Source organism: Chelmon rostratus, chromosome 11 (assembly GCF_017976325.1).
Source record: "Chelmon rostratus isolate fCheRos1 chromosome 11, fCheRos1.pri, whole genome shotgun sequence".
In the NCBI taxonomy this organism is placed as follows: domain Eukaryota; kingdom Metazoa; phylum Chordata; class Actinopteri; order Chaetodontiformes; family Chaetodontidae; genus Chelmon; species Chelmon rostratus.
Genome location: NC_055668.1, coordinates 12,205,074 through 12,232,265, shown reverse-complemented (window position 1 = coordinate 12,232,265; position 27,192 = coordinate 12,205,074). Strand labels below are relative to the sequence as shown.

The 27,192-nt window shown below is 40.0% G+C and overlaps 1 protein-coding gene across 1 annotated transcript; it reads left to right on the top strand.

Annotated features, from left to right (window-relative positions):
- Positions 1 to 372: 372 nt before the first annotated feature.
- Positions 373 to 25,941, top strand: lrrc1 (leucine rich repeat containing 1). Its single transcript, XM_041947714.1, has 14 exons — positions 373 to 970; positions 9,458 to 9,575; positions 10,101 to 10,179; positions 13,380 to 13,469; positions 16,639 to 16,695; positions 16,914 to 16,977; positions 17,471 to 17,545; positions 17,891 to 18,035; positions 18,407 to 18,525; positions 19,609 to 19,692; positions 21,396 to 21,511; positions 22,018 to 22,190; positions 23,251 to 23,390; positions 24,517 to 25,941. Exons 1-14 carry the CDS (start codon positions 812 to 814, stop codon positions 24,673 to 24,675), a joined length of 1,578 nt encoding a protein of 525 aa, XP_041803648.1. The 5' UTR covers positions 373 to 811; the 3' UTR covers positions 24,676 to 25,941.
- The last annotated feature ends 1,251 nt before the right edge of the window (positions 25,942 to 27,192 follow it).

Below are 27,192 nucleotides of genomic sequence, written 5' to 3'. Positions count from 1 at the left end.
TCATAGCTTTTCCTACTTTCACATGCTAAATAAAGATTATGCAGCAAGTTTTGCAGTTTGCTAGCATTAGCTAGCTAACATTGCCCACAATAAACTAATATTACTTGTTATCCCAGACAAAGTAAGGTCGTAGTGCCGAAAGAATTATTTTACTACAGGCGTATTTGAGTTATTTTTAAATACACACTTGAGGCCCACATTTTTTATTGTGGGTGTCCTCTGGGAGGCTGGGCCCCCACCCCGGCTGCAGTCAGTCCTCTGTGCACCATCATGGCGGCCCTGTGCGGGACGGGACTATCCAGAGGAGGGACCGGAGGGAGGAGCAGCCGGGAATGGTGACGTAGGATTGGAATGAGGGAGTGAATGTTCCGGGTCAGAAACTGGACGGGAGAGGAAATTAACTCCGGGACGAGACGGAAAAAAAACAGAATGCTACCCACTTCTACACGGAGATGTAGCCTGTGTTGCGTGCGTTTTTTACATTGAACAGAGGGGCTTTAAAGCGGCGGAGGTCGACGTGAGACGAAGAGCCAAGTGGAGGGAGAGAAAAAAAACAGGTGCCTGCAAACTAACCAAAGTGAGGCAACGACGGAGAGTAATTCCCATGTTCGTCGCGACCTAACGAACGTTAGCTCGGTAACGTTGCCGCGACTTACTTAGTTGGAGTTTCGTTAGCTTGCCTGCGAGTTTCGCCTCGCTTGTGCGGTTTATTTAGTCCCGGACTGTCCCGCCGTAGCAATCTGTTGCATCCCCCTCCTGCCCGCTGTTTGTTTATCGCACGGGTACGAGATTTATTCCCAGCTCCCCCGTGATGTTTCACTGTATACCCCTGTGGCGGTGCAACCGTCATGTTGAGACGATCGATAAACGCCACTGCTCCCTGTTGTATGTGCCCGATGAAATTTATCGCTACGGACGGAGTTTGGAGGAGCTGTTGCTGGATGCCAACCAACTCCGAGACTTGCCCAAGGTAAGCAGAAAGCCGCTTCCTCTGTCTGGGTTTAATGGCAGGTTCAGAGGCAGGGTACCGTGGCTTATTTTTGGTAACACGAATTGCGTCCCTCCAGTTACGAGTGTTTCTGACACAGAGCTGCTAACTGAGCTGATCAGGCATCCCGTGAGAGTCTGGTGGGACCTGGGGGACAATAATTACGCAAGATCAGCAAGGCAGGCACCCTGTGTAGGTGGAAATTTCCCCTCAGCTACGCCTCCCACCGCAGGTTAACTACACACACGTGCCAAAGTCTGGGATCTGATCATAAAACATTTTCAGTCCCAGGTGTCTCAAGCATTTAAAGCGCTGACATTTGAGTGTGACATGTCAAACCTGTCCGGGCAGGTGATCCCATGCTGAGGTTAGAAATAAACAACCTTTGTCTCCAAACTGATGCTGTTAGTATGACAGAGAGCATTAAATACCCCATTTTTACAGGGAAGTATAATATCAATAATATATTTTGTTGATATATAACATCTGAAGGCACAAACTGTATGACTCAGCATCATGATGAATATTAAAGGGTTTTGACTAGTGGGGCTTCAGGCCAATATTTATTCTGTGTGGAATAACAGAAATATCATTCGTAGTGTGGGTATGATTTCCAAGAAGGCAGAGGCGTACTGGGCTCCAAATAAGACAACTGTTTCACTCCAATGTGATGTAAAAGTTGAAGGCTCATTATTGACATAGGAATTTAATTTGACAGTAAAACAACAACCGTATACGCTGATGAAGGCCACAAGCTGAAAGCTCCAGAAAAAATTCAAATGAGTGTATCTAGTACTTCGAATTTTTTTGTTAACCAGCTATAGTGTAGCTCGTAGTGAAACCAGGAAAAGAGCAGGTATGAAACAGATCATCAGAGTAAATAAATATTGTAATTGGACCTCCGGTCTCATCTCACAATATTGTTAGGCTGCAACTAACAGACATTATCTTTGTCAGTTAAGCTGTTGATCATTTTATAGATGCACCAGCTTTTTCTTTCGGATACCAATGCCGATACCTCAGCTCGGAGCATCTCCTAATACAGAACACTGATTCTGATTCTGTGCATTTTTTTCCCCAAAATGAAAATCTGTGGACCTCATTGGAACATGTTTATGTAAGGCAGGCCAGGGATAGTTTCGGCAGTACCAACTGAGTCGAATACCTGCCAAGATTGAAAGAAACACCAATGTAGTAAAATTAAATGATGTATACAGAACAAAGAATTTGGGTTGAGTCATGGAAGCTGGGGTGGCCTACTTGGCATGGTGCTATCGTAGTGTTAAGACTCAAATTTTATTATAGTCATTGCTGAAGACATTGCACAGCATGTGTGTGTGTTAAATCTACCTAAAGCCTATATAAAACAGTGCCTTTTGCTGGTCATGTATATGGTGCTCACACATGTGTAATCAGGGTAAACAGGCAAGCTGGTATGGTAACAGCAACCAAACAACAGTCCAAAACCCAATGATTTTCAATAAACTCTGAGAAAAGTAGCAAAATCCTCACATTTGGGAAATTGTAACCAGTGAATGATGAATGTTTTTGCTTGATAAATAGTCAGCTTACAAAGAGATTCATTATTAAATGAAATAGTTGATTCAACGCTGTTTATCCACTGTAGAGACACTTTCAGACGTCTGTGAAGTCATTCTTCAAGTTGGTCACAAGTGGATTCTCTTGAAAATTGAAGACTACAAAGCAAAACTTGACTGTAAACTTTAACAGGGGCACACACCTACTGACCATCACAGCAGCTCTATTTGTTTTCAATAGAAACCGTGTATGAGGAGTGCAGGATACTGAATTACTGACAGGCTTGATGAGGTAGGCATGCACGAGCCTGGCCTTCTTAGTTGTGACCCTGGTGCTCTGGATTAAGTGCATTACTAGTTATAGGATTTGCATTTTATTTCTCATGGGCCCGAGTGGTTCATTTCCCTACGTCCAGGCTTGAAACTCAAGATTCCAAAGTCTGACTTGTGGTATCTCTTTGACGTATAGCCTACAGCTGCTACAGTGAGTGAAAGGATGACTGACTTTGTGGTTTTGCAGCATATTCCCTTTAACTGCTGCAGCCAAACCGGTTTTATTGTAGAAGTTGCTGTCAGTGGCACTCTGGAGAGTGTATTTTGAGCCTGAGAAAATTGCGTTAGGTATTATCAATGTAACCTTCAAAAGCAGGGAGTGCATTTGGTAATATATTGGGTTTACAGCTGGACAGATGGAATAAGGTTTAGTCAGCTTGAGGAACTGCCCTGACCTCATATTACTGAAGTCACGGTGGGTCAGACATAAAGCTGATTGGATTGAAGAACTATTTCGTGCCTTTGCAACATTTCTCTCTTCACAAGTGTGTAGTTTTAAGAAAACCTATTTTAACCTCAACCATAAATAAAACTATTGGTTAACTCATCAACCTTTGCAGTAATTTAAGTAGCATCAATGAATTTGTTTTTACCTGAAAAGAAGTTGTCCATGGAGGAAAGAAAAGAGAGCTGAAAGAATATGTTTGGACTTGGCATGTCTTTAGAAATGTGATGGAACAGAGATAATGTGAGCAACCTCCTGTGGCTGTGTCACACTGCTTACTTTGTCCATGGACGAGAAGCACGGGAACAGGTATTCTGGCTGAAAACAAAGACGGCATTATGTGTTTTGTCGTTGCCTCTCTTGTGCATTTGTATGTGCTAGTGTTTTCTAATGGAGTCATAATGAATCGTTGACCTGAATTGTTAAGTTCAGACCAATAAAACCATGAACCAACACACATTTCAGACATTACACCTGACAAACAAGGTACTGGTGCCCAGTAAGCCCTCTTTCCCTCGTCTGTGCCTGCAAGGATGTGATTAGCAGGTGTACTCCTGTTGTGACCACACACACACACACACATTGCCTGACAATTTAGTAATCTCTACACTCAGTTCTGAAATATCCTAAGTATCTTTAGAGGATAGAAGGAACACTATTTGCATGTTGACAAGAGAAACTGTTTGTTGTGCTCTTTGGCATGTAACTAACGTCATCAATGCTTGCTGAGTGAACCCATGAAACCTCCTTCTGGATAAACCTTTGTATCAGTCCAGTTCAGTGCTCGCTGTGTGGCCTCCGCACATTTGCCTCCGAGGAGGCTAACTGAGTAAACGCGGACCACTTACTTCATTATTGTATTGACAGCGCTGTAACAAAGCCTAGACACAGTAAATGTATTTCAAGTCCAGCAGGCAGATGAAGACATGCACAAGGCAGTCTCAGCGGTACGATGAAACAGCAGAGGTGTGTTTTTATAGTAACAAGATGAGGCAAGTTGAATCTGAGGAGATAGTTTCAGCAGTTTTACAATGAAAAATCTAATGACCCAAGTCATGGAGACATGACGCACAAGGTTGTATGAGTATGTTAAATGGCTTGGCCCTCCCTGGGCATCGTTAAATTGTTTTATGTATTATTTGTGATGCGACTGTGGACTCACTTAGCAAACAGTAACTTGTGTCTCTTTGTTTATTCATGTTTCCCTTCAGCAGCCAGCCCTCACGATACATGCCATCGGTCTGGTTCATAGATAGCTGTTGTTCCTTTACTAAACAGCAGTCAAACTAGAAGACCAAGGGGATAAGAAAAAATGCAAGACTCGCCGGCTGTTAAATGCTCTTGCCTGTTCATCCAGTTTAAAAATGAATGCAGTTTCCACTGTCTCCAGCTCCAGTGAAACTGTAAGACTGGTGGCTGTGTCAAATAGTTCTGAATGACTGGTATGGTACTGAAAACAGCTCTTACGTCTGCAGTTCAGATTGAATCATTCAGTCATTTCTCAAGCAAAAATGCAGAAAATTCTCTAGTTGTAGCTTCTTCAGTTGTCATATTTGATAGTAAGCTGAATATATTTAGGGCTTGGATTGTTGGTTAAATAAAACAAGCAACCAGAGTAAATCTCCCTGGGCTATAATGGGATTTTTTCAGTAGTTTATGGCATTTATTAGAATAAAAAGTTGATTGAGCAGAAATAACCGATAATAGAAAAACATCGCTGGTTGTGGCCCAAACTGCAGATCTTCTTAATTTTCTATGATAATTAATATTGTTTTGACAAAACAATCAATTTAAATAGGTCAGCTTAGGCTTTTGATGAGCATATTTTTTCTTTTTCAATAGTTTTTGATCAGATAAAAAACCTGCAGATTAATTGATAATGGAAATAATTGTTATTTGCTGCCTCAGTTCAGGCATGAGTGGCGTTTAGGGGATTTGCTGTCATTACCTCAATTTAGGTGTTAAAGACATTTCACAGTGGTAGCAGGGATGGAGAGGAGAGGCCCTGTCCTCTTTGAGACAGGAAGCTGCAAGGTTTATGACGTGTGAAGTGGTAAAAGCAGTGGTGCTATGAGTCCTAGAGCAGGAAGCTGGTGGTTGAGCTGTACTGTCATGTGATCTGTAAGAGGATGTGCTTTCAGAGAAAGAACTGACCAGAAGGTAGTGCAGTTGTTGAACTTCAGCCTTTGCTGTGATATAACACTGTATGCAGAGGACCATGTAACCTTAGGCTCCAAAAAACATTTGACACTGTCAAGTCTTTAAGACTGTAGAGTTGTGGACTTCGAAATGTAATGAACATTAGGTTTTGTGTGTGTTTTTATACCTCCATGATGGCTGTGTTTGTCCGTCCATTCAATTTTTGTGAACGGATTGGAGGGAATTTCATTACATCTGGCAAATCGTCCACTCAGACTTGGTGGACAGAGGTCACTGTGACCACACAAAACCACATTTTTAGCCAAATTGAAGTGATAACATATCCAAAAAGTCAAAGGTCAACTTCACTGTGACATCCTAATGTTCTGCTGAAGCTCTCTATCAGTCCTCTGTACTCCTCTGTGAAAATAGTCTCTAAGACACCAAATTTCTCACTGAAATCTTACTTCCATGCAATACACTTAATACTATTGTTAAATTTTGCATTCATTTTATTTAAGACAAATAATAAAGCATAGTGCAGATAAACAACAAGCTCTACATTATACTCATCTACTGCCCCCCAAAATGAACGTTTTGGTGAGGTTAAGTAAGAATTTTTGTCATCAAACCACAAACTGACACCTGTCTTGTACTGTATGAATACATTATGGGCTTTTGTTTATGACTTGCAGTGCAATAATCCACGCACTCATTGCCCACAAACCACCTTCAGTCTTCTGCTTGTTCTCTAGCAAATGGTGCTGAAGGTGAAACTGAAGATTCAAACATTGACTCTGGACTTGAGAGAATGGTTAACATGTTCCCGACTTGGCCTGTTTCGGTTTTTGAATGTCACACATGGGTGATTGTTTGGGGTGTGGTGCTGAGTGACGGGAAGAACAGGTTTGCTGTCAGTATGCTAATGTAAGACTCCCGAGGCTCATTGCAAATTTGTGACTTGACTGATAATAAGGAAGAATCAGTTATTTATTGCTCATTGTTACTCCTCTGTCTTTATTGTTAGCACGAGGATTAGGATGGGACAAAAGCTGGATAAAAACATTTGAATGAAACTGCCTTTGTTTTCTCTTGAGCCAAAGGGTTTGAGCTCTTGATACAGGTTTCAAGAATACCTGTGTTTGCTTCCGGATGTGTTCGCTGTGTCATAAAGGAGTGGCATAGTTAAAGTCAAAAGTCTGAGAGTGGTAAACACGCTGATAAAAACAACCTTAAACTGAATTTGCATTGTTTTCCTCATCCGTCACAGTTCAGGTTAGTCTTCTGGAAATGAACAAGTCTGTGCTAGCCAGGACTCCCTTGATGATATCATCAAGACAAATCTTTGAGCTGTACATGTGTGATTGGGAGACTGACTCTGCAGACAGAGACTTCACCCACAGTAGGGGCTTGCAAGAAAGTGAAACGTGAAAGGGAAATTGAAGTGCTAAGGATGCAAGAACTCAGTAGGTCGTCATGACTTGTAAGAGGACAAGTTTGTTTGCGTAATGAAATGATGGCTTAGAGTCTGTTTGAACTGTCTTACGACCTTAGAATGTACATTTTGTAATTGGGTGGAGTTTGACTTTTGGACTCTTGGGCCTTATTTACTGTGCACACATTATTAAAAAGTGATCTGTGTCTGGATGTGATCTATGGATAATGAGCAGCTGGATCATGTTGGATAAGTTTTTCAGCAGGTTCTGTACAGTGAGGGCACCAGTGTTAGATATTACTGGAAATGGCAAAATCATTAAGAATTAATCAGAAATCATTAAGGCTGGTAATGTACTGAAAAGTGAGGCCAATTTTACAGTAATGAGCAGCATGGGTTGTGTGTGCTGATATAATGAGCAGCATCAGAAAAGTTGAGACCCATCAACCTCCAGGGAAAACATTACATTTACCTGAGCATACAGCTCTGGGACAGTCAGCTAATAAAGGAGAACCTGAGATAAAAAATATATCCAAATTATAGAGAGGTTTAGAAAAGTAGAAACCCTCAGCATAATCCACTCATCTGCTTGGAATACAGAGCCATTGTGTTGCACTGTTTGCATTCCTTTTGCATGAGAATACAGAACAAAGTCGTTTGTCTAGCCATATTTAGGTGGAAATATGTGTTTGCAACAGACTGGACATACAGATCAACAGAGTGCACAGCACGTTTAACAGTTAACCTAAGTGATTGATTGATTGAATGATAAATGTATGGTTTCAGCAGCTGCATGCATGGATGAACCCTCGTGGCCAGCTCCTGTGTAACTAGCAATAACAGGGAAATTACAAAGGCCAGAGGGGAAATTCAGGAGGCTGTTTTTTTTCTTTTCATGCCAAAACAGTCAGGGAACCTGAAGCAGTATTGTTAGCTACCTGCTTTACCAACACACAGGCAAGGTTCTGCCTGTTCTTGTTATGGGTGTCAAGTATGTACTTGTGGTAATTGCTTTTACCTTTTTAAATAAGTGTGTCAACTGGATCTTTCTCTCCCAGAAATTGACAACAGAGATGGATCTCTGTACTTCTAAGTGGCAACTTGTGACCGTGACCTCTCCAAACTATTTTATGTCTGACTGTTTGAGGCCTGGCATCCAACATAATAGCACATTAGAGCGGGGTCTGTAGGAGAACTTAGACACATACTTTTTTGACCTGCTGTCAGACATCAGTGGTATAAATGCTGAATAAATGTGAGGACACAAAATCAAAAAATGGTTTATTAATGAAAAGGGAGTTGTTTGTCAATAGGCCACTGGACATGTTTGCTATTATTTAAGATTGTACACACAGAGCAAAGAATTGAAGATAAAAGGGAAAAGTAATTCCTTACTTTCATTAAGAGTCCACTAGAGTTACACAGTCAAAGATAACAAAATGCCCATGTCCATTGTAGCCCTCTTGTATTTCTGGGATAAAAAGGGAATAACAGAAATGAAAGACAGCATGTTGAGGCTGCAGATTGGCCTTCATCAGTGTGCTCATGTTCTCATGCTGAACCTTTTGGACTAGAAGAATACTTGAACCCTCAGGATTCTGGTTGCTTTTGGTTCCAGTCAAATACCCTGCACAAATACCAGAACCCTAAAACTTAGGCAGCTACTTGAATTCAGCCATCATTCATTTTATTATTTACACATGTGCTTTTTCTACTGTGGCATCTCAAAATGTCTTCTGTGTTGAAGACTTATACAGTTATTTATCGCTTCAGAGCAGCCATGCAGTAATCATAGCATGGCTGATATAATGCCATGCAATATTTCAGGACACACAGAGCAGCACTGAATGTTTCTACTGAGGATGTTTGCCCCTTCTTACACATGGTTCACCTCCACAGGTGTGTTCACTTCATTTGCCTGATTAGACCTCTTGTCTGTAGTTCTGCTGCTCCTGGTGGAGCAGGAGGGAGTTTAGCACTTTTTATCTTTCTTTCTCACACCGTGGAGACCTAATGGAAACCCTGTGATAGCTCCACCCATCTTCAACCTGAGCAGAGGGCTAATCAGCCAGAATAATTGAAAACAGTCATGTGACTGTGTTGCCCTTAAACAAAACAAACAAACAAACAAACACACTGAGTCATTCTTATTTCTGAAAATGCTAACAAGGTGATACAAAATCAGTCCTTGTTAAAAATGTGATTATAATCTAAACAGTTTGTCATTTATGTCACCAAACTTAAAAGCACATTCAGTTAAATATACTGCAAATTGAATAAACATGTTTTAAAGTAGCATCTGTAACAATGGTTACATTCACCCCAGTAGAAATTGTGGGGATTAATGTAAGCTTGTGTTTCACTTGCATTTAAATGTTTTGTATGAACCAATAGCATATAAAGCAATGATCCAAGAAGGTGTCAGGTTCAGATTCTTTTTTTTTTTTTTGGCAGGGTGGTGTCACAAAATCCTAATTCCCTAATCAGTCCAAGATGCACCATTGTTGTGAAAGAGAATTGTTAAAATGTGAAAGCCCTTAAATCCTTTGACTGAATAAGCATTTCTTTTCACCTTTCAGCCATTTTTCCAACTGGTGAAACTAAGAAAACTTGGCCTGAGTGACAATGAGATCCAGAGGCTCCCACCAGAAATAGCCAACTTCATGCAGCTGGTAGAGCTGGATGTCTCTCGAAATGGTAAGAAAGGAAAGCAGTGACATAAGAAAGCAGCACAAAAGTAAATAAGAATATTAAAGCACAAACACCCATTTGTTTCACATTACATTTTATAACTGTGCTTCTGTGTGTTTTCCTCATGTTTACAAGGGTATATTTTTACAGTTGAGCAGGACCGTGCTAAGTTCAACAATTGAATCATGTTGACAGATTTAGTGCTCATTAGTGAAGATGATTCGACAAACAAGCATAAAAAGATGGTTTGCATTAGCCTGAGTCTCTTCAGTTGTTTGGATAGACCCCAACATATTCCTTTAGACACGCTGGTGAGGTTTCTCCTGCAACACAGCAGGATGTTCACAGTTGTGGCCGCAGAGCAAAAGCAGACAGTCAACTAAGTTAAAGAAAGCATAAACAGACATTTAACACACAGTGCTGTTTGTGTGGAGTCATAATTAAGTGTAGATCTTTTAAACAACTGTGAATCTTATCTTTGCATTCTGATCTGCACCAAGTGTGTTAACATGTGTCTTTTTTCTTATTCAGATATTATGGAAATTCCAGAGAGCATTTCATATTGCAAAGCCCTCCAAGTGGCAGATTTCAGTGGAAATCCATTAACAAGGTAGACCTACAGCTTATGTTGTTTCACATTTCAAAAACATCAAAGTTAATGCTATACTCTTTGTCTCTTCTAAAATATGCAGCTCTCAAGGTTTGTAACTTTTACCATGTATTGCACATTTATTTATTTTGATCCTTGAGTACATCTTTGAAAGTTGTGGAGAGAAATTTATATTTCCTTTTGTTGCATTGTGTTTTTTTTTTTTAAGATCTCCTGCCATTATAGATATTTATACTCTCTCCGTGACAGATTGCAAGTAGTGCATATTATGCCTTTCATTGTGTGGGTGAATCTAATTTGCACCTCAGCAGGGGCAAAACCACATTGCCTTTGCAGTATATAGTTTAGGAGGCAACAATGAATAGTATGACAAAGGCTTCGGTGTTCGATACTGTTAAAGTGCACACTCGCTTGCATGCACAAACGCACACAGTACACCCTTTTTCCACAGTAGTAACCTAATTTTCCACTCTTTCATCAGCCCTATTGTAACAGTTAAATAGCAAAGGTCTAGATACTACTATGAGCTAGCAGGAATGTGATGTCATTTGTTGTCAATCTTAAATTCATGGGAGAATGAAAGGCTCATTCTTTATTTTTCAACTATATAAATTAAATCTTTATTGACATATAAAATTTAATAAATGAAGATAAGTGCCTTTCAATGCATCACAGTTGAAAATATAGACATGATTTCATCATGTGCTTAAAAACAACATTGACTGCATCAGAAAATAGTAATAACTATGATGCCTGTATTAGCTCTTTTATTTAAAAAACTCATTTTAGGATTGAAGGCAGGTCTCAGTCTGACTTTCAGTAGTGGAGACAAGCATTAGTTTACATGCAGCTCCAGTGTGCCTGGGTCCAAATCCCTGCATCAGGTTCCAGGCGATGGCAAGTCAGGTATTAAGACTTGTTGATCGCTTGCTTGATAAATATACAAAACCTGTCTGATTTCAAGGTTTTATAAATTAGTGTAATTCAGTAGATTCGTTTGCTTATATTCATTCCAAATAACGTTTTGAAGAGAAATGTTGAGCAGAAGTAGTCTCACAAGCCCACATTTACATAGAATGCCCAAAGACAATTACAAGTACACTTAGACTGCCACCAAAATTGGAAATAACCAAAGCTCAAAAGATGTAAGAGGCATCATTTTGTTGTTGTTGTTATTGCTATGGATCAAAGTTAGACCACAGCTACCATCTAAGTGGTCCCATCTGGTCAGCCCGCAACATTAACAAGGAAGATGGCTTTTAAAGTAAAAAAAAAAAAAAATGACAAGAGTGTGCAAATTGTCTGTTTGCCTCCATATAGAGAATGAGAATATGGGCGCATACTGTTCTTTTTTTTAGGTGATTTTTAATGTTTAATGTTAATATCATGCTTGTGTAGCAGGTGCTTTTGGTGTAATGAAACCGTTGCCGATGATTGCTTGTCCTGTGTAATCACAGCCTAACATCCTGCACTTTAACTGGAACATTTTGATCCCTTTGTGCTGTTAATGTTCATATGCAAGTTAATACGTTTGATTTTAAAGCTGCATTAAGCAGTTTTCTGAAGAGAAAGGGCAGGGCAAAGATCAATAACAACAAGCTCAGATACACTTCAGCTCATCAAGAGTTTATGGCTGAAGTGTGATGAACTCTGGCTTAGCATTTCTTACACTGTGGAGTCAGATCAGACTCAATATTAATGAACACTGAAGGATTCACACATGTATTTAGGGATTTCTATATAAATGACTCTCTCCTTGTAAATTTTTTCAATGCAGATAAAAAAGTTGCCAAAAATTGTATATAAATACGAAACAAAGCCACAAAAAATTACAAATGCATTTCAGATGCACACACACTTCTTGTTTGAAATAAACGTAGTAGAACTCCACAAATATATATTTGGATGACCGTTGAACCTGCATTTACAAACTGCTTGTCATTTGTGAACCTCACTGCATATGTATGTGGTTTTTGATATAGATAACAGGGAATTATCTGTAGCCAATCAGATGACTCCTTCCGTTCCAATCAGCTAAGTGTAGATTCGAGGGTATCATTTAATGTGTAGTGTTACACCCATACACACAATAAACAATATTGTAAAACGGTGTCTTCGCTGCAAAATGTTATTCCCTGTTGTACGATACGACTGTTGCTTAGTTTTGGCCTCTCCTTTGTGAGAACACCCAAAAGCAGCACAAAAGTCTGATATTTTCTACTGTTTGAGCGAGTCTGAATATATCTGCTGGCAGAGATGCATCTCACGAGCCTGGATGTGGCATCCAGTGTTTTGTATATCTATGGAGTTAAATCTACTTGCAGGTCAACCGCAACATGTTGTCTGGTAGCTGCAAAGTGATAACTCTCCTGTTGTGCGTCATTGAATATGTTGCCTATCAGTGTTATACAGCTTACTAGGTAGTTAACGGTGGCGCTAAATGCCACATCACCTACTAACACATTCAATCATGCAGTTAGGAGAGTTATCACTTCCCTGTGGAGAGGCGCTACGCCGGGCAGCTGTTTGACATTTGTTCTCTCTTTGTGTGCTAATTCATAATTGCAGACTGTGCAGATGTAACACTGTGTGGTCACATTAAATGATACCCTCGCATCTGTGCTCACGTGATTGGCTGAGATGGAAGGAGCCATTTGATTTCCTATAGATAATTCCCTGTTGAATAAAATGCATTTGTGAATCGAGCCTCGTCTGGGGAGTCTCAGAGCAGCCACGCACAGATGCAGTGAAGTTCACAATGACAAGCACTTTGTAAATGTAGGTTCAACGGCCTGTATATGAACGGAACGACATCCATTTTAAATACATATATTTGTGGATTTCTGTTACATTAATTTAAAACAAGAAATATTTATGTGTTCGTCAGAAATACATTTGTGAACATTATTACGTAAACCTGGATTTGTTTTACATTTAAATACTATGATAACTAGTTTTGTGTGCATTGAAAAATACTTGTGGAGAGAGTAATTTATTCACTCATTTAATCCTGAAATACATGCGTGATTACTTCCTCATTAATATTGAGACTGATCTGATTAGAATCCTTTTCTCATGCTAGTCGTGAAAGTTAGCGTCAAAAATATTTGTTGAAGTATTTAAAGCATTTGAATGAAGTTTTTCTCTGTGTACTCCGTCTCCGCCGGCATCTCACATTGCGGCCTCTTTTATTTTTCCAGGTTACCAGAAAGCTTTCCAGAGCTACGGAATCTAACATGCCTTTCCATCAATGATATTTCATTGCAAGTTCTTCCAGATAACATTGGGAAGTAAGTAAACGCACAGTGTTTCATCACATGCGCCTTGACATATTGAGTGTCCAGCCTTTGCCAGCAAAACATTTTCACACAGTTTCATAGCAGAGGCGAAAATGGAAATGTTTACCCTCAAATGACCCTCTAATGACTGGTACTTTTTTACATCTTGATGCACTGGCAGCCTAAAGTACAAATGTAAAGAGGTGAAGGGTCACATAACATCCCACCAGTCTCTCTCTGCATTTCCTAATCTCACACTTTGCTTCAGTCTTTGCCGCCTTACTAGAATAATCATTCATAAATTATTTTCATTCAGTAATTACTATAAAAACACTTCCGTCTGTGATGTGGCGTCTATGAACAGACATTAAACGTTGTAGTGTGTAACAGCAGACATGAGCGGCAACGTTGTCCTTTAAAATGCGTTGAGCTCTGAACATTTCTTTAGAGTGACACATTTAGGTGTGTCCTTATCTAGTGGCAAATTAGCCAGCTTGACAGTTGCCTGCACGATGAGATGTGAAGTCCTCCTACACAGTCAATTAACATACGGCATGACAGTGTTCCTTCTGAGCTAAAAGATTGAAAAAAAACTGTAATGTTTCTAGAGCGCCTGTATTTTGCCTGATCGCAGTAATTTCGATGATAGTGTCCTCTATCCCGCTGCATTGAGGAAAACATATGAACCACATTACTCCTCACAGACACATTAGTCAGTGCCCTGTCCTCAGCTGCATTGGTTTTTTTTTATAAAAGCCAAAAGGCCTGTTGTGAGATGGCACAAAATCTGCCGTAGTGAAAAGGCATGTCTGCCAACATTCTTATTCCTACGAGGTCTCCCTTATTGTTGAGTTCTGTTATAATTGGATTTAATAACAGAACTATGTGCTTTTAGATCAAATTGCCACAAGGGATGTTTTTAGTAGAAGTTTGGAATTCAAGGGAAACTGAATTGAAACCCTCACTGGGATGGATTTAAAGGGATTAAATTACTCCAGACAGCTACTAGGACCGTTGCTCTGTCTTATTACCTTGACTCTCTGTTTTTAAACACCACCATGTTTGTTGAATGCATTTCTGAAAACAGAATTATACAAAAAATAGACATTTTCTTTGAAGGCAGCGTATCACTGGTGAAACTGTCCTGCAGTACATTTTAAATCATTATTGGCAGTGATCTGGATGGCATATTTTAACTATTAGATAAAGGCTGAAAGAGTAGAAGCTAAACTAAACCGAGGTTTGTCTTGGCTTGCCATGGTGCCATGAATTGAGGATTACTGCCAAACCTCTCAGGGATAATGCATGGATGGCAGATGAGTCTGACTGTGTGATTAAAGACATGATTCTTTTTGCTCCTTTAGTGATCGTAGCTCAGGATTGTAGACTTTGAAATAATACTATTCTATTTACAGATGGGCTTTGTAGGCTTAATGTTAATCTGATGTTATACATGTACAGTATATAACCTAATGATAGACTTAAATCAGATTTCATGCAAGACACAAAAACACCAGATAGATTTTCTTCTGAAGAGCCGTGCTGTCATGGATTATATAGATAGAGCATACGCTGACGATGGTCCTGCACGGACTAAAACAATGTTTCTGTGTTGTGTGTTCTTCAGGGTCCAAATATTTCCTCAGTTGTCAAATATTCTGCACCTTGTTAATCCGTGTTGTGAAAGACTTCAAACAAGCATCAAAATGAGAATTTAAATTTTTGCAGGCTTTGGCCTGAATGTTGACTGGAAATGTCACCAATAATACTTCAGATTTGTGGTCTGCCCTCTAACAGATGGGCTCTTTCCTAGCAACACAGTGTTTTCATGAACAGAATTTGTTCCCCCCAACACGATTTATTTGAGAGAGAAATCCCCATTCTTTGAGAAATCTACATGTTGCCGACTACCAAGTTGGCTTTGACAGCATTTTTTCATATTCTTCATGTTGTTTTCCATGGCAACGGCTACAAACTGAACATAAAAAAAGAGCTGGAACCTTGACAGCCGCAGTGACTGATTTACTTGATTTTGATTTTGCACAAAGTCTCTTAGGGGTGCACAATTTTCCTACCAACAAAGTCAGCTTAAGTTCAAGAGATCTCCCGACACCCTTTTCCTCAAGGTACGGCATGTGCCCCACACATGTCTCATATCTATCTTACATAAGGCAGTGACTTGAGGCCTGCTCTCTGTCAAGGAAAGAAGGTAATGAAAACCATAACACAGTTGGAAAAGCGGATGAGATAAACGTTCAAGGGGTTATCAGTGGTTTATTTCCTGAGATGGGAGTGTTTCTGACAAAAGCAATGTCTGTCACAGAAACCTGAGACACTTGAAAACCCAGTTAGGGGGTTGTTTTCGTTATTTACTCTGTCTGTCTTTTAATCTGAGGCTCAGCGATCTGCTGTGGCGAATGAAGAACACAAGATTAACCAGAAGTCGCCGTCAGATTTAAGGGCCTGTCATTCAAGAGATATTTAAATAGATTAAATTAAGAACCAGTTCAGACATACCTACTAGATTCTGTTAATCCCTGTGGCTCTGTCTGCATGGGTCACATTTATTAGCTCACATTATGAATGTAGAGTGCAGTGCCACTGTAAAGTGAAAAGAAACTCTTAAAACTATTTATTACCTGGTTTATTTAATCTAGATCACTAGTTAATTTTGATATTCAGATCAGGGGAATGCTGAAAAAGATGTTGATTTATCTCTAATGCTACATGATGTCTGAATTGTTTACACTGGGCTCTGTTCAACAAGACGGACCTTATACTCAACTAGTTGGCTGTTATAAAGAGTTGAGCACGGAGGCATATATAAGCAGCACTGCACGAAGATAACCCTGCACTTTGGTCTATGATGGCCATCTAGACATTTTTCTCTTCATTTAAAGTATGCAGCGTTGTTTATGCCATCGCAATTTTACGGCCTCGATAAGACCGACACACCTCCAAAGTACTTCCTGTTCCAAGAAATCTGATTGCAAGAAGACTTTTTCCAACCATTTTTAGCTCTCATTACAAACTCTTTGTTTTAGAGACATTCAGCCCATTATGTGCAGCATTTATCAGCGTTGTGGAGATTTGAGTAGTAGTTTGTATCGAAAATACAGTCCATGTTTTCATGCCATTTTCAGAAATGTATAATCATCTTTCATTTCGCCTGTCATTGCAGCCTTTCCAATTTGGCCTCACTAGAACTCAGAGAAAATCTGCTGACATTCCTACCAGAGTAAGTAGTCAGCTGACTGCCCAGTCTAAGTGGATATGTATGTTTCTCTACTGTATATATTTGTATCTCATAACTCTAAAGTGTACTTGGTGTGCCATAGTATAAAACAGAGGCTGTGCATGTTCTTGTGTTGTACATTTAAAAGACCAACATTACCGTGCTAATAATGGAGATCACTAAGTTAAAGAACTTGCATCTCCTGCATCTGTCATTCGCAGGTCACTATCTATGCTTCACAGACTTGAAGAACTCGACCTAGGAAATAATGAACTGTACAGTTTGGTAAGTTTCTTTTCCCCGGGATGCAGGGGAACTTGTTTACTCACAAACTAGGCAGAACAAAACTTTTCCCATTTCCTTGTTCTTGTCACGTCCAAGTAGATTAGCATCCCTCGAGAACAGCTTTCACCTCTTATCACCCAGATGGGAGGATGACCATCTGCCTTGAGCTTTGGTTTTAAGTTGTAATCTTATGTGACCGGTCCAGCTCTGATGGTGAATGATTTACTGACAGATCAAGCAAAGTCAGGCTGCCAAGAATTGGCTCTTTTTGTCTTTTGTTTATAATTAATTCTTCCATCATCTATACATTAAATGTAATTACTTCCATTGTTAGATGTTTGAATTTTTTCTGATCTCAGTTTTCAGAAGTACAATATTAGCACCAAGTCACTTATATTTTATTTTTCTGCTCTGTTGTCTTGTGTTGACTCTTTCTCTTCTATTTTCCTGCCTCTCAACTCTTTCAATTCCTGCATTTCTTTCTCCCACGTAGCCGGAGTCAATAGGCTGTCTTGTCAGCTTAAAGGACTTGTGGCTGGATGGAAACCAGTTGGCTGAAATACCTGCTGTAAGCTACTCGTGCAGTTTGTTTATTGTATTTGAGATTCTGTTGTTTATTTTTTAATTATAGTGCCACACTTTTGTTTATTTTGATTTCAGTGTGAAATAGTGAACAACACACCTAACTTAGTGTTAAGATAAGACAAATCTAAACCTCAAAAATGCACTAATGTGTCCTCTGAACATGAACACAGGGCGATGATTCCTTTGATTAATACTATAATGAGTAGCCACATATATTTTATTGTGGCCCAAGTCCAAACATAAAAATATGGCAAATGTCCAACATTGTATTTGTTGCCATATGACTGTAACTTGTTTGCTTACGACGAGTCTTTGCTCTGAACCTCAGGAGATGGGCAGTATGAAAAGCCTGTTGTGTCTGGATGTATCAGAAAACAAAATAGAGCGACTTCCAGTGGAGTTAGGTGGTCTGGTGTCGCTGACTGACCTGCTGGTGTCTCAGAACCTCATTGACGCTCTGCCAGAAAGCGTTGGTAAGCACGTAGATTCTCGTAGCTCTTTATCAGCATGATAATGCTATCTTTCAAGCTTTTCGTGATTATTGTTGGCATCATATCTAATAGCGTGTTTCGTTGTTAGGTATTTTGTACATATGGGAAAATATAGCCCGTTACTCAAGTTTTAAGTAAAAATTGCTTGTTGGCATGTTTGTATATTACAGCCATGGAACATAATAAGATGCTGCATGTACTGTGTGTGAACAATAAATATGTAAGCATCACTTTTATAAGACTGCAACAAACATTTTTCCACAATGACGTCGAAACTGCTTCACCAGCCTGCTGATCAATGTCTGAACAAGGTTTATTTAGATGACTGTATTTTTTGTTTTCTTTCTCTGCAGGAAAACTACGGAAACTTTCTATACTGAAAGCTGACCAGAATAGGCTAACGTATCTTCCAGAGAGCATAGGCAACTGTGAAAGCCTCACTGAACTTGTGCTCACAGAGAACCAGCTACAGGTGTGTCTGCAACTACATTACTGTCCCGTTTTTAAAATAGTCAAGAAAACACAATGCGATCAGTTCCTTCAGGCGTATTTTACAGAGTTTGGCCTTGGCTGGCCCTTGGTATTGGTATTTAACCCTACAATAAAATTAACATAAAATAATTACCAAACATAGCTATAAACACATTTGCATAAACACAGTAATTATAAAGCAGCAGCACATAACAGACTGGTTTTGGTATAATGAAAGATTTCTTCCTCTTTGGAATCAGCGCCGCACCCATGGGGGAAAATGCACTATTGAATATTATTCAACAGGCCAAAAAGCATAAAATAACCTTTTTATAGCCCTTTGTGCTTTTTGGTGCTTTTGAACTGATTGAAAACATGAGCTCAGCCTCTTAATTAAACACTGACATGTAAAACATCTGGAATATGACGGGAATATGTTGCATTGTTGGGCATTGGCCTACTGGTAAACTCTAGTAACAAGAACTTTATAGTTTCAAAGTCTAAATGGTAAAAAACCTTCTAAAATGTAATTGTGGCAACTTTATATACACATGTTTGAGCCAGAGTCCGATTTAAGAGTGTATACAGATCCAATAGTTTAATAAACACTAACATTTTATCACTTCGAGGTCTGCGTGGTGTGGGTCAGCACATTTGGAGTATAGACCGGAGGCAGAGGGAGGACTTAGTTCCCAGGTCTGGTTTAACAGCTCAGGGTTGGTTATTATGGATACACTCACTCACTGATACACAGTGAAACAGAGCTTGACAGCCACTTTCAGGACATACTTTTTTTCATGGGTGTGCTTTAGTTCAGAGAGGTTTAAGAGGTGAGACGCTCTCATCTGTCTGTCTGTCTGTGTTAATAAGTGAAGAGCAATGTGTCTCCTCTCCTCCTCCTCCTCTGTGCATGAGAGCACTACACCGCACTGGTGACGCAGGGATGATTTAACTGTTTAATAAGTAGATATGGGATAAGGAAGTACTGTTATTGTGCCTTTGTGGTTATTAAGCTTTCAGTGTATTAAAAAGCTCGACAAGCACACGATGCTGTTTCTGATTGTTGTCTTATTCATTGTTTCAGAGTTTGCCGAGGAGTATTGGGAAATTGAAGCGACTTTCCAACTTCAACTGTGATAGAAACCAGCTAATGTTATTACCTAAGGAGGTAAGCTTTTCATACATCCACCAACATCCTTTCAGTAAAAGTTTAGGTGTGCCAAGGGATACTTTTTGCCACTGGTCTCAAAACTCAAAATGAAAGTAGCGGTAGTTATGTGGGGTTTGTTCCCTTAAAGAACTAAAATTATAAGGTTGATAGCTAATAGCAATTCAGCTTCTAGCAATAAAATGCCAGATGCCGTTCTGAAGATATTGTAAATTAATTTACGATTTATTTCCCCTGCCAAACATCTATGAACCAGGCTCAACATTGAGCCTGTTGGTTGTCAGAATAAAAACCTGTCCAGAGATAACGTTTCTGCCAATAGTTATGCACAGAAGATAAATGAAAGATTTCAATAACACTCAAGTTTCCCTCACCAGATGAACCATTATAGACCAATGAGACATGATGACACACAATAATGAACTCACTTCTCTTCCCAGAACAGGAACTGTGCTCCAATTAACAAAACGTGCAGGGTTGAAAATCAGCTTGTAGGTTCAAAACCTAAAAAATACATAACCAAAAACAGAGTTAAATCTACAGACGAAAGCTTTGCCTGTAGGTGGCGCACACTGGCACATTCTACATCTTCAGGTCTAAGTTGCTGCTGCTGCTGTTACTTTTAGGTCAGTAGGTGGTGCAGTTTGGATCAGAGCTGCAGTTGTTTCCTTCATTAAAATAGTCTATTTTGAGTGAACTGATGTAATGTTGTTAGGTTAGACTGTAGCTATTGTTATGTAATCCTTTAAAGCAACTGTTGAGATTTCCATTGTCAAACTGTCTAAAGTTCATTCACGTTTGGACCAACAATGCTCACGCTTGTCGTGCCCTCTCATTTCACTCTTACTGCTCAGTCTTCTGCTGGTTCAGCTCCGTCTTGAGTGTCTCCATTGTGTTAGTATGTGACATCCTCCTCTAACCTCTTGTCTGTTTAAGTGAAGGCACGCCTGTACAATGCCCCTGTGTCTTAATGATGCAAAGACGGCAGTGTTTGGAGGAAGACGACAGTTGTCTTAGACAATGAATTGATGGTGATGGTGTCACTGTTTTCTCAAACCAGCATTGCATGACATCGCTGACAATCACAGCGTCAGCATGGGACATGTATTGATTCATGCTTTGCTGAGCTATTTGACCATTGGCCCAGTATTATGGATTCTATTGATTGTTGATTAGTTGCTCATAACACTTTTTCCCTGGCTGAATTTTGTCTGTGCTTACATGAAAGCAGACATTATGGTGTTTGTGTTTAAACATTTCTTTACTCTTCATGCTTGGTTTACTGGTGAGTCTATTCCCTGCAATAAGCCCCTAATCATATTTACTGTAATTAATGAACTTATTAACATGATGAGTCTTTGTAGCAGCTTCCTGCTCAGGTCTGTGTCTGAGCAGATTAATAGATTACAACTGTCCCATCAAGTGTCTGCTTTGTCTGGCTACTAGGCCTAATTGTTCCTAATTTTAGGTCCCTCTGTCACATCTCATTGACATTGAACTGCTCTGCCATTGAGATCACCAATTCTGGGACAAAGTGTCCAAACGCTGACAACAGATCTACTCTGGTTTCTTTTGTCCTGGCTTTGTTAAAAACCCTCAAGCTTGATGTGTGCCTGCCTGTATTACATTTTCATTGCTCACCTTGGGACACCTGCGCAGTGACTGACATGCAGCCTAATCATGTTGTCTCCTCTGTTATCTAGATTGGGGGCTGCAGCGGTCTGAATGTCTTCTGTGTACGAGAGAACAGACTGACGAGGATACCGTCGGAGCTGTCGCAGGCCACAGAGCTGCACGTGCTCGATGTCTCTGGAAATAGGTTCGTTCACGACACACTCGTGCCTTCTTTTCACTCGTCTCTTGGTGGCAAGAGCAGCGAATACCACCTTATCAGTAAGAACACGTTGCGCTTTGAGTAGTTTGAAGACTTTGCTATTAAATAGTAATTTATCAAACTTGATAAAGTCTAGATGAAATAGACGTTTTCTCTTTCTGATGCTTACAGATAATCTTGACGTTTTTGACCATATTACTCACCGTCAGTCAGAGGTTGTTTTGGCTGCACCTGTCTGTACGTGTTTCGGCCCAAGCTTTGTCTTCAGAGAAAGCTGCAGGCATGTCTGCTGCTTTAGTCACATACAGACATGTTCACCTTGGTGTCTGGAGAGCGTTCCCCCTCCTCCACGTGGTCAAAACAAGTTCCTCTGCCTAAACGTGACACCAGCACTAATCCATAAATGTTTACCTGCGGGTGTCTTGTGGTTTCTTTAAACCCCGCTTGATATGAGCCAGTTAGTGACTTATATCCCGTCTGTTTGTTTTCAGGCTCACCCACTTACCGATGTCACTGACCACGCTGCGACTGAAGGCTTTGTGGTTGTCAGAAAACCAGTCGCAGCCGCTCCTCACCTTTCAGACCGACGAGGATCCTGACTCAGGCGAGAAGGTGCTCACCTGCGTGCTGCTGCCTCAGCAGCCGTGTGAATCAGACAACAAAGGTAATGTTTTTCATCAAGTATAAGAAGATACTCAGAAGTTTTGAATAACCGACGTGAATCATGGTTATTATCAGATTCAGTGACCGTATCTAGACATTTCTATCACAACATATTAGCATGTCTACTGTTTGTATGTACACGCATCCAAGCAGATCAGCGTCTCCTTGTTTCCTAAGTTCTCCTAGAGTGAAATGACTTGGTGCCAACCCTGTGACATTTCAGTAATATTCCTCATCAGTTTTTGCATCGTCTCCGGGTACTTAGTGCCCTGCGGTTTTTGATGGCCTTATCACATGATCTGCTCGGAGAAGCACACTGTGTTCCACACCCTCTGATCCTTCTCCGCAGTATCTGTCGATTATGAGGTCCTGTAAGGGATCACAGCGCCTATAACAGATCAGGGCCTCTCCTGTCCCTTGAGGCCCTCCTTGGTTATGTTTTTCAGAAATGCGGTGGATTGGACAGCTAAAGAGGCTTAGCAGTGGCTGGCTTGCTGCCATTAAAAGCTCACTCACTGGGTATAGAGATGCGGCGGAGGGCCGGCTCTATCTGTGCCTGATAAAACAGTTCATTGTAATGATTAATTCTTAGCTGTTCATCCACAGCCTTACGCCTAAATCTGTGGCCTATCGGTGATTCAGTGCAAAATGTGCTCCTTGCTTGTCACTGTATTTTCTTTTCGAAAAGCTGAAAAGCAATGGCGCATTCATTCATCCATTTATTCATTCATCCTGTGGGAAAGATGCAAAGCTAAGATGGAGATGGTGGAGGGCAGGAGAGTGGGCTGAAACTGAGGTTGGGGGCAGGGAAGATTGTGTTGCTGTAAGCCTGTGGCTAAGCTGGGATTTGAAACTGTGATCTGGCAGTTTCAAGCTCTGGGTTATGTGACAGCTTTCATTTCTTGAGTTGTCACATTGCAGAGAAGCAATCATAACAACCATATTGATTTTAATCTGCTGAAATATTCACTTCAGCTCACACTCTGTAACTCTATCTGAGCATTTTGATGTGTGCACGAGTTCCTGTAATGCAAATTGTGTCTCTTGAAAATCGAACACAGGCTCTGATAATCTTGCTCGCTGTGGAGCCCTGGAGAGCCTGGTGAATGACATGGCAGACGACACGTGGGACAACAAAGCGGTGAACAGGATCAGTGCCATTCACTTCCTGGACGATGATGAGGAGGAAGATGATGAGAAGGTGAGACCAGCAAATTTCACATCAGCCCACCCAGTAGTTGGTGATATTACACTGAGCCACAGGTATTAAATTGAGGCAGGCATGAAAAAGGCAGAACACAACTGTGAGGGCAGTGCAGCACCCAGACCATCTACAGCACGTACACGCTGGAGCTGAAGTCATCTTGAATTTTTTTATTTTATTTTATGACTAAATAGTTATGTTTCTCACGCTTCCAGAGCTAACGGTGCAGCAGAGAGGCTGTTCTCCACTGCTGGAGATATAACATAATAACACAGAAGACCACTCCCCCTGTATTCACATACAGGCAGGAGATGCTTTCAAAGTAATTTGTTATTTAAAGCTGTTGTTTTTTTAAAATGAGAAAGCTGCGGATCATTTATCTTAAATTGTTCATACTGTATTTCAGTGAACTAAGGACACCAGTGAATGGTTTGGCACACAGTATACAGGGGCAAGAGACTGAAAACAGTGCCCCCTTTTCTGTTCAATTAATTGAGAATAGATTGTGGATCAAATCGTACACCCAAGAATCAGAATTAATTTGTCAGAGTCCCACAGATTCGCACCACTAATGGCAATCCATTATATAGCTTTTGAGATACGTCAGTGTGGACCAAAGTGGTGGACCAACATCTGTCAGCATGACGTTTTTTTCTTGTCTTCCACACTGAACCGCAAATTTTGGTTGGCTTGTTGTTAACAAGCTTATTTGATTGAACACCAGCTCACCAGTATGAACAATTTAAGATAAATGATCCGCAGCTTTCTCATTTAAAAAAACAAAAATAGCAGAATGCTATTTTGCTGGTGAGTAACATCGGATACACACATTTTCTGATTTCATTAAAATTTAGCGGGCTGGATGGGAATGTGGTGGACTGAATGTGAGCTGCAGGCCACCAGTTGATGATATGGCCTGGGTCTGGATTGACTTGCGTTCAGTCCGGACTTTGAGAAGGCCTGAGCTAGAGGTTCGGTTATGAGGTAGCACTTAGTTAGCCTTGTCCTTTAACTCTCTTGTTTCTTAACTCGTCTGTTCTAAGATCACCACTTAGAAAAATTACTCTCTGTGCTGCAGATACAACAAATGTACCGCTAACGTGAATCCTTTCCCCTCACACAGGGAACACTACTTCGACGGGCCACGCCTCATCCCGGCGAGCTGAAAACAATGAAGAAAGCGGCCGAGAACCTCCGCAACGACCTGAACGCTGCCAAAGGCCTGGACTCCAACAAAAATGAGGTCAATAACGCTGCAGACAGAGTGACCACGTCTGTGTGACCTTTTACCTCAGAAATGTTTTTTACCTCCTGTGTCTCGCTGTGTCGTCCTGCACAAACCCCGTAGCCCCTTTTTTTTCTTTTACCTACGAACCCCGGTGTGGCCTACCCCTCCTCTGATTAAACCCTGGGACGCCTGTAACCTTACTCCATCTCCAGCCCTGCGTAAAACGTGTTTGACTCAGTCCATCAGGGCTGCCGTGCCTTCCTCTTTTTAATTAATGTCCACAGCAATAATCTGCACAGAGACGCTCCTTTTAAAAAGATATTTTAAAGATTTATTACTTTTTTAAACGCCTCTTTTTAAAAATATCCTTTAGGTAGTTGCACTATTATAAGTCTTTATAATATGGTCAAACCTTCGTAAATGTATTATATATTTGTTCTATATCTATTTTTAAAACACTGGGTGAATACTTGTTTTTACATTTTGGGCAAACATAAAACAGGAGTTTTTGGACCTACTGATTAAGGATTATTGTATAGTCTCTTGTGAATATTGATACTTTTATACTTTTTGGCAGCTCAGATGTAAATAAAAATGTATAGCAAATTTCTTAATCAGTTGCAGATTTTTAAACTTTTTTTTTCTTGGTACTTTTTTTTTTTAAATCAAAGCAATGAACAAAAACGCAGTCACTAATGTCTTATTCAATCCATATAATTGTCATTGGGTGAGTGGATGCCTTGAATCCTGTAAAACATCTAGACTTATTTGTGCATAATAAATAGATGTGAATAATGAATTAAGTTTGGATTTAAGTACTGCACATCAAACTTTAATTACTCATCTGCAGTGTAATTATGCAGATGTAACAATGCTGTCTTATTTATATGTGCTATGCTTCACTGCTTTGCAATGTTTTTTCAAATAGATGCCAAAAACAGCTGTATTTTCAAATCATAAAAAAACAAAAGGTTTTCTCTCCCTTTAACAAAGAGTACTGTATGGAATAACCATCGGCGGCTTGGTGAGAATGACGTTTGTACCACGAGGATGGCATCCTTTAAAAATGCAGTTTTTAGAAGTTCCACTTTAATGCACTTCTCAGCGTTTCTCAAATCTTTTTACATGGTACATGATAAATTGTATTATTTTGTTTTTAAATTGATTGCAAAAAATGGACCAGAGAAATTGGTTCACGTGATGTTTTTAATGTTTTTAATTATTTTCTGATCAAACTGCACAACAAAGATCTCACAGGGGCACTGTGCCTTGAGATTTTGATGACTTTTTAACCACTGATCAATAAAATGAGTGCAACACTAAACATGTTTGTTATTCCTTTTAATTTTATTAGTCAGCCTGTTGAGTTTAGAGAGAATATCAAATACTTTTTAAATGTTTTCTCAGTTGGATTTAACTTTTAAAATTTAAAAACAAAGATACAGTTGGTGTGGTATTTCCTTACTATGTATATCCAAAAATAATATATTGACAAAGTAAGCTCAGACTTTTAAACTGGCTTGATTGAGGCAATAAAACAGATATTCCATTTCCAGACCCCCCCATTGCTTGTTTTGTCTGTCCAGCAGTGCATGATGTTTCTGTAATGCTCTGCCAGCATGTGCCATATTTGACTTGTCTGACCCTGCACGTGCTGCTGTTGTGTGACTTTAAGTATATTAGAGAATGAATGGATATATTTTTTGTGCTCATCACAGATAAAGTAGACCTACAATTTTAAGGAACACATTATCATGATGTGTTATCCCAGTTTGTAGCTCTTATGCTAATGTTGCACATTTATTTGGATCTCATTGTACATTTTTGATTTTGCATTTGAAGAGCTGCATTCTATCTTTTATCAGCTAGAAATAAATCAGAAATACATTTCGAAACTGATAATTCACTGGAAATTATCAGCTATCATTCAGACCTTGGCTTTTTTTTAATTTTTCTTAAATAGCTGTTACTGCTTTGTTGTTGTACCAACAAATGTGGTGCTTTAGGCGCTCTACCACTATTTTAAGTGGAAGCCATGCATTTTAAGCATGGTGCCATCCTTCACTCTCTTTCTTTGCCTCCTCATCAAGCTGCACTCAGAAGAAGAGACACAAAGAAATGAAGCTTTGGAGATGTAGCTTGTACCTTAGCTGCGTAAACAATTGTAGCAGTGAGAGCAGTTCAGTTACACTGAGCACTGCAACAGCTGTTTTTGGTGCCCTCTAGTGCACAAAATAAGCATTATGACTAGTCAAGCAGGATTTTATTAGCATGTCTTACTGCACTGGTAATCAGATGCTCCCAGGATCAGTTTAGAGAAACTGTGCTGCTCCTGCTCTGAATCCATTGCTTTCATGTGGAGGGACGTGGTCTCACAGAACTTATTCACTGATTCATCAGTTATTTCCTTTAAGATTTCACACTGACAGACATTTTCAGCAACGGGTGGTGTCTTCTGACTATCTCCAGGAGTGTAGAAACCCTCATACTAACCCATCCCTCAGGACCAGTAGCCAAAGCAGGGCCGTCCCAGGCTTCAGCTGGGTGGCAAACAAAGCGTGTCAGCAGGCC

What these genes read in the sequence shown, in the direction of transcription:
- lrrc1 (XM_041947714.1), top strand. Translation starts at nt 812, where the DNA reads ATGTTTCACTGTATACCCCTGTGGCGGTGCAACCGTCATGTTGAGACG. An exon ending in AGTGGAAATCCATTAACAAG is followed by an intron (nt 10,180 to 13,379) that starts GTAGACCTACAG and finishes TTATTTTTCCAG; the next exon opens with GTTACCAGAAAGCTTTCCAG. An exon ending in CTGCTGACATTCCTACCAGA is followed by an intron (nt 16,696 to 16,913) that starts GTAAGTAGTCAG and finishes TGTCATTCGCAG; the next exon opens with GTCACTATCTATGCTTCACA.